Source organism: Danio rerio, chromosome 15, assembly GCF_049306965.1.
Source record: "Danio rerio strain Tuebingen ecotype United States chromosome 15, GRCz12tu, whole genome shotgun sequence".
Lineage (NCBI taxonomy): Eukaryota > Metazoa > Chordata > Actinopteri > Cypriniformes > Danionidae > Danio > Danio rerio.
This window is the reverse complement of record NC_133190.1, coordinates 10,561,487-10,570,000: the sequence shown is the minus strand read 5'-3', so window position 1 is coordinate 10,570,000 and position 8,514 is coordinate 10,561,487. Positions and strand designations below refer to the sequence as shown.

The 8,514-nt window shown below is 37.8% G+C and overlaps 1 protein-coding gene across 2 annotated transcripts in view; it reads left to right on the top strand.

Annotated features, from left to right (window-relative positions):
* sacs (sacsin molecular chaperone) overlaps window positions 1-8,514 on the top strand; it is a 53,528-nt gene that overhangs the window by 23,708 nt on the left and 21,306 nt on the right. For both annotated transcript variants that reach the window (XM_009291502.5, XM_009291501.5), the window contains exons 4-7: window positions 3,468-3,553; window positions 3,667-3,778; window positions 3,895-4,041; window positions 5,619-7,101. In XM_009291502.5, the coding sequence (XP_009289777.2) occupies window positions 3,468-3,553; window positions 3,667-3,778; window positions 3,895-4,041; window positions 5,619-7,101 (1,828 nt within the window). The remainder of the gene's footprint in view (window positions 1-3,467; window positions 3,554-3,666; window positions 3,779-3,894; window positions 4,042-5,618; window positions 7,102-8,514) is intronic.

Genomic DNA, 8,514 nt, shown 5'->3' with positions numbered 1-8,514 from the left:
TGGTGAGTTTAATTCTCTGATCAAATTTTAATTGTAGGTGGTGTTTTTCAGCGAGGATTTTATTGGTTTACAATCAGTTATGCTATAGTAGTTCTGTCAGTGTTTTCATTAAGCATAAAGAAAGCAAACCTCCTCAAGGTGAATGTTTCACCCTTGGTCTTTAGTGCCATGATTGGCGATTATAATATAATGTACATTATTGTTTATTCCTAATGTAATTATATTATATTAAAAATAGTATGTATTAAATATAATTATAGCTGGTCTCTGGAGAGTGTTTTTAGAATGGCAGTGCATTTTAGCTTAATGCTTTTATCTTGTGATCAGGGCTGTGTTTGCTTTTAGGTTGCATGGAGAACAAAAGGGTCAGTAAAGGCTTATGGCCAAATGGAAGAATGTAATTGTTTTATGCAAATACAGCAAACACATTCTGAGCATCTTATTATCACTGAGGTGAGATTTCTCTGCTCTCTGTCAGGACATTTGAATATGAAAAGGTTTGAGCAATTAGGAGGTCTAAGGGCTGGTTTAAAGTTAAAATCTTAGAATTTCTTTTATATTTAGTCTGTTTCGAGATTAAATTAAAGTATAGTGGATATTTTAATTGATCAGCATCATATTTGAATTTATCCCCATTAAATTTAAATGGCAAATTTCTGATTTGTAAAAGCAGAGTTTTCATTAGAGCTTATTTGTCTTTTTTGCAATCAAATCATTCTGTTCTGCTCACCTTTATTTTTCACATGCAAATGCCTTTAAACAGACTGTTGTTATTAATCCAATTTAAAAGTTTACAATTGTTTTTAAATCTTAAACCATTTTTTTCCTGTTTTCCTTTTTTCCATTTTTCTCTTTTTTATAAAACAGTAGATTTAAAAACAATGGATATTTTTGATTCAAACTTTTAGGATCTAATTTGTGACTCTCCACTGAGTCCCAGAATATAATTTGGATGATGTTATTCCAATTTAAGCTTCAACTCTTGCTGCCTAGCAGACAAAGAGATATTTCAGAGCAAGGGATAGCGTTTTTCTATACTGCTGTTATCATGTCCCTGATAATCAAAGTGGTTTTGTCTAATTCTCAACCCCACCGGATAACGCATTCCGGTCTAACATTTTTGAGCATTTCCGACTCATTCTATCAATGTGTTTATATAGGGTGCGTCCAGCTTTCCCTCAACATTTCTAATAGGCAAAGAAGAATTGACTTACCACAGCAGCTGAAGATAGAATAGAAGATCCAAACCTCTTGGTTGATATAAATCCATTTTGTGCTGGAAAGACGTAACTCGCCTGAGTTGGGAGATCACGGAGATGGGTCACCATTTTGTAAGGTCCAGCCAGTTGGTCCAATGACGGTATCCAATGGTGGATGAAGGTTCACTGCATGTTCGGTCTTTCCAGTGCACAATGTTGATTTATATTAAACTTAACTCATATCTGACTCCAATTTTAAAACATTGAGAAGGTTATTTTATTTCCGTTCACATTAATTTAGATTATGATTGAATATTCTCTTCGGTTCATCATTTTATGTTATTCTCGTTCATTGGGATCTCTATAACATCCTGAATCTTGTACCGGCCGAGTATACAATTTCTTAAGCACAAGCATGTCAGTCTTGGTCACTAAACAGGGGCGATTGACCGCTATCCTAAAAAGGCAGAACCCTACTTACTCAGATTAGGATATTTTTTATGCGGTCCCCATAGGTCTGCTACCTCCTAAATCAGACAGAGCTATTTAGTCATATAACGATCATTACTATAGAATTAAGCAGACCAGTCGTACTCAAACTAGTAGTAACTTTGAATAATCACTATACTATCTAAATAGTATTAAAAGTTTATCGGGTGAAGGACTATCCCCTTAGATATCCTTTTACAGCCTAAGTATACATGAATAAATGCCAATTTGTTAGTCGGAGCTCTAGAGACATCGTGTAACGTGCCGCAATGCTCCGTCTACCGTGTTCTAGTCCGCTACTAACCTGAACAGGGGCTTGTGGTGCTATGAAATTACCACAATCTACTAAAGATAATAACACGAACTCTGTTTGAATCATTCAAAACATAACAATTTATTAGTCAGGTAAATGTATTATGCCAATTCAATCAGTCAATTCATAAACGATCAATACAAAACATCAAATTATCAAAGATAAATCCAAGATGAAAAAGATGCATTCCTGACTTTGAAATATACATAACATGGAACAAGCCATGTTATGGGCTGATCTGGTTAGGCAGAATCGCCCTGAGCTTTTCTTAGGCCTTACCTTAAATAATCCAAGAATTCCCTCAAGGAAGGGGGTGTGAACAAAAGGCATTCACACTTAGTGGCACACCCCTCTCAGTGGTTCAAAAGATGCCTGAAGTTATATATTTATTGTTCTGATTATGTCTATTTCTGAGAGAATGAGACCATTGTACCAATCGCACTGAGACATTTCAAATGATATCAAACATGATAGTTAAAGTCAGTTTGGTTAATTCTAGAACATTCAAACATTGAAATGACCATATGTGTGAGTTGGGGGGATGAAGCAGACTCCGATGCAAATGCAGCAGGAACTGGTTTTTCCCGCATTCCTCCCTGGTGGGTTGTGAAGTCACCAGTCTCTGTTTTCAGCTCATGTTTTGAATTGTCAAAGATATCAGAATATTTGCAATATTTCAATTCTTACAGTGAATAACAAGGGGCATTTGCATTTAGTGGAAGAGTTTCAGCTAATAGGAAAGGCACACCCTTCACAGTGGTTCAAAAGATATCTCAAGTCATATATTTATTGTTTTGATTATGTCTATTTCTGAGGGAATGGGACCATTGTACCAGTCGCACTGAGACATTTCAAATGATATCAAACATTATAGATAAAGTCACTTGGGATGATATAGAACATTCAGACTTTGTAATGACCATTCTGTGTGAGTACAGTATGTAGAGGGGTGGTTGAACAAAGAGGTTGCAGAGGGTTTAAATGTAAATGGAGGAAAGGAGAGGAGCTGGTTTATCCCGCATTCTCGCCTGCTGGGTTGTGGAGCCGATTGTCTCCGTTTTCGGCTCATGTTTGAATTGTCAAAATTTTTGTGATATCTCGCGTCTTACAAAAGCCTAAACTAAATTTTTTTTTTACTTCACTGTGATCCCTATTGACAAAGGCTGTCCTCAATCATTTACAGGAAAATGTTCAATTTGGAAATAGATTATCCTTGTGAGGCAGGGTTTTTTAATTAGCTGGTCAAGCTAGTTCACGAAATTATTTATTTATTTGTTTATGGATTGCAGTCGATACAGCTATTAGGTAATCGAGTCAAAGTTTCAACTCTTATAAATAGCATAATAAATAGGTTATATTAAACTTATGAATAAACCTGGTTTATCTTTAATAGCATTAGTATGACTGCAGTTCATTCTCTTGTATTACAGTTTGTGCGCTATTTCTAAGTATTTGCTCTTTTGCAGGGAGGTTTGGTCAGACTACACCACCTTTGGTTGATTTTTTAAAAGATATTTTGAGAAGATATCCAGAGGGTGGACAGATTCTAAAAGTAAGAACATATGATGTTGTATTTTTGTATAACGTTTGGCTTTGTATAACTGTTGATCTAGCTGTGCATAGTAACAGAATTTATGTCAACTGCATGATGATTCTGCTGTACAGGAGCTGATTCAGAATGCAGAGGATGCTGGGGCCACTGAGGTCAAGTTTTTATATGATGAGACAGAGTATGGAGTGGAATCACTGTGGTCACATGATATGGCTCAATATCAGGGTAACATGAGCATGCAGATTGGATGTTCTGTATTGTTCCTGAAAATGAAAAAGAATGAGTGATTAAAGCACGTTAATAATCTTGAAAAAATTGTAAATCTTGTTTTTTTTCTACAGGAACAGCTTTGTATGTCTATAATGATGCCGTCTTCACCACAGAAGACTGGAATGGTATTCAGGAAATTGCACGAAGTAGAAAAAGAGAAGACCCTCTTAAAGTGGGAAGATTTGGAATTGGATTTAACTCTGTCTACCACATAACAGGTGAAAAAAGAGTAAATATTTGGTGCCTAATAAAGTCTTTTATTACATTATTCAAATGGTCTATTATGCAGTACAATATTTTTTAAAATACAACTACAATTGACCTCATTCTTCAATGTGAAAGTGCGCTCGTTTTTGTGCTTGTTTTAGAACTTCCAATTCAGTGTCCTATGGGAGAAATGACTAGGAATTATAAATGGCAAAAAAACGGTCAAACTACTTGCTATACAAACAAGTGTGTAGATGACAATACTGACAAAGCAGAATCATAGAATAAGAAAATATATGTTTGCAACATCAAGCAGCATAACGAGCTGTTTAACGTCTAAAATTAAATGGAAGTGAATGAGACCGGAAGTCTCGAGCCAAAGGTCCGTTTACACTGTCAGGTCTTAATACCCAATTCTGATTTGTTGCCTATATCTAATATTAAATTGTGACTCATATCTGATTCATGTGTTTACATTTGCTATGCAATTTATGACGTTGCGCATGTGTGAAGGCGGGTTCCATCATCTGTGCACCACAAGCCATGATGGAAAAAATTGTCTTGCTTTTAGCTCTGTAAAATATGCAAAAATCGCTCTACTTTAAAATGATTTTGAGGGACAGGACAAGGTCGAGAGAAAGGGCCGTCATCGCAGCTTGCGCCTAAGGTTTATATATGGTGTCCTTCACTATTCAGAGGAATTCGTGGGTATGAGAGAGATCTCAGGTCTGGTGGGAGCAAATTGTGGTGACTGATCGCTTTCGTTTTTACCACGCGGGTGTCTCCACACAGGCTCTTCCTTCTATGTCATTAAACCGCAAAAAAGTACTACATTGTCGCAAGTTTTAATGACGAACAAAACAGAATGCCTTAATACAGGCGTGTCCAAACTCAGTCTTCAAGGGCCGTTGTCCTGCAGATTAAACTCCAACTTGCCTCAACACACCTGCAAGGATGTTTCTAGAAAGCCTAGCAAGAGCTTGATTAGCTTGCCCAGGTGTGTCTGATTGGGGTTGAAACTAAAATCGGCAGGACACCAACCCTCCAGGACAGAGTTTAGACACCCCTACCTTAATAAATCTGATCTCCCTGTACACATGAGTCACATTGTCACATATCCGATTTATGTCTGATTTATTTCCACATATGAAGGAGGCCTAAAACCTAAAAATGGTCTAAAAATGTATGCATTTTTTTTTCCTGTTTACTTGGCCATTGAACAGATCACATATGAGCAAAACAATTGGAATTGAGTCACATTTAACTGCCAGTGTAAAGGGGGGCCAATAAGATTCAAATGGCTGCGCCTGCTCATACTTGAACAATAAGATCAATAGTGCATCAGATAATCAATTCAGGAAAGCTCCTTGCATGATAATGCATGATAATCATAACACAATTAGCAAAATGTGATTTAAAATAACATGGATGGAAAATATTATTAAGCAGTGGAGATAACAAAATGAATTAAATGACTTGATGGAGAGCAGCCACATTTGAATAGCCACATCTACTGTATATGCATTTGTATATATATTTCATTATGGACCAAAATATTCTACTACTATTAATGTACCATCTTTTATAGATGTACCTAGTATATTCAGCGGGGATCAAATTGCGATGCTGGACCCTCATCAGATGTTGTTTGGAGTCCATGAGTCTGGCCAGTGCTGGAATCTGAAGTCTGACATAAAAGAAATAACCGAGCTAAGCGATCAGTTTTCCCCTTATTTTGGCTTGCTCGGCAGCTCAGAGAAAACCATTAAAGATGGCAACTTTCCAGGAACACTCTTTCGCTTTCCACTCCGGATGAAACCCTCACAATTAAGTAACAACATTTACAATAAAGAGAAGGTGCTGGAGCTCTTTGAATCCTTCAAAGTCGATGCAGACACAGTATTGCTCTTTCTAAAGAGCGTGCAGAAGGTCTCTCTGCATGTACGGGAATCAGATGGAACAGAGCGGATGCTTTTCCAGGTCACAGCAAGCGATAGCCAAGAAGATAGGATGGAAAGGCCGAACTCTCTAAAAACCCTGGGACAGGCTATAGATAGCTACAGTAATGGCGTACCGGGCAGTTCGGTCACCTGTGCCACCTACCAGCTCTCCATTGAAGCGCGGGATGAAACTGCCAAGGAGACTCAGAAAACCACCTGGTTAGTGTGTAACAGCGTGGGAGGACGAGGCATGTGCGGTGAACTGGATTCTCTTGCCGATGACCTGAAGTTTATCCCAACCATTGGCATTGCCTTGCCACTCACTCTTATTGATGAGGACAAAGGGGCAACTTCTAGTTTCTCAGGACGCGCTTTTTGTTTTCTCCCTTTGCCACTTGGAGAAGAAAGTATGACAGGATTGCCGGTCCACGTTAGTGGTTTCTTTGGATTGACAGACAATCGTAGGAGCATTAAATGGCGGGAGGTGGACCAATGGAGGGACCCGGCGGCTCTTTGGAATGAGCTTCTCATAGTCACCGTCATCCCAAGGGCTTACTTCACACTTATCATGGAGACCATCCAGCGAATCCAAACTAAGAAGGACCAAGATTTTCCCCTTTCCCCCAGAGGTATTTATGGAGCCTGGCCTGATCCAAACAGAATTCGACCTCGCTGGAAACCCATTCTTGAACCCCTCTTGAATGACTTGCTTCAACATCCGGTCATCTACTCGATAAGCGGGAGCTGGGTCCAGGTGGATGAAACTGTATTCTCCGACTTGGACTCAAGCATGGACACAGCAGGAACCATTATCAAATACCTCCAGACCTCAGGGATGATGTTGGCCCAAGTGCCAGCCTATATCGATGAAGCACTGACCATGTTTGTCACCAAGCCAGGGAGCCTGAGGAGAGTGACCCCTTCTTTTGTGCGTCAGACTCTGAGGAAATGTCGCCACAAAGGGCCCTCTACTGAGAAGTTGCTTCTATTAGAGTTCATTCTTAGCGATTCTTGCTACAATGACCTCATTGGACTGGAGCTGCTGCCTTTACAGGATGAGACTTTTGCTGTGTTCTCGTCTTCTGTGAATGACAAGGATGCTGTCTACATCGCCTCGCAGGAGTATCCCAGGTACAGGCTAACACATACATTGACATTCTGTGTACTGGAAATGTTGCTATGCAAAAACAAGGTTGTACAAAATTTGCAATTTACAGGAACACTCTTTTACAGTTGAGCTTTAACAATTTTGAATCCATTCATTCTATCTCCAGGTCTGGCAAGAGCACTTTTAGCATAGCTAAGACAAACTTCTAATTTTTAAATACAAAAAGTCAAGCTTTATATAGGAAAATTATTGAAACCCATTGTTTGAATTTTTTGGAGTGAGATGCTAATGGTCTCTAGGTGACTTGTAAAATTAGCTTATTTACAAAAAAAGTGTTGTGGTCCTATTAAGCTTTTTATACTTCAGCGTACCCTACTACATAATGTTGCTGGTTTTTCATAATGAATAATCTACAAAGTTAAAAACATAAGCTTATTCTTTATATCATGAAGTGCTGGTTCTGATTTCCTTCAAATGCTGTGAATCTAGACCTGAGCTTTCTTTAGGAAATTTATGCATCACAATGATCAGATTTAAAAGATTTCCCACCAATGTCGACATAGTCTGGTTGAGTTGTGTAATTAGTGTGTTTTCACATTTTGCACAGATCTATTACTAGTGATACATATCATTTCTTCCCGATTTACATTCACAAATATTGCCAATCTTATGTGAACTTTTGTTTGGTTGCTTTTGTCTTAATTTTATGTGTATTTGACAGGTTATTTAAAGAGAAGTTACTTTAAAACGTATACTATGGTCTGACAGTGTGAAGCATACAGTGGATATAAAAAGTCTACACATCCCTGATAAATGCAAAGTTTCTATGTTGTGAAAAAACACAATAAATTATTTAATTATATATAAATTAATTTAAATAATTTAAATTATATAACCTGTACAATTGCAAAAAAACAAACTCAAATCTTTAAAAAAAAAAAAAAAAAAACAATGTGATTGCGTACGTGTACACACCTTTAAAGTAATACTTTGTTAAAGCACAATTTAATTTTATTACAGCATTCAGTCTTTTTTGAGTACGATCTATGACCATGGCACATCTTCACTTGCCAATATTTGCCCACTCTCCTTTGCAAAAATGCTTCAAATTTGTCAGATTGCGAGGACATCTCTTTTGCACAGGCCTTTTCAGATCACCCCACAGATTTTCAATAGGATTTAAGTCTGGGCTCTGGCTGGGCCATTCTAAAACTTGAATTTTCTTCTAGTAAAGCCATTCCATTGTTGATTTGGATGTGTGCTTTGGATCATTATCATGCTGAAAGATGAAGTTCCTGTTCATCTTCAGCTTCCTAGCAGAAGCCTGAAGGTTTTCTTGTAGTATTAACTGGTATTTAGCATTGTTCATATTTCTTTCCACCTTTACTAAGACCCCTGCTCCAGCTAAAGAAAAGCAACCCCAAAGCATGATGCTG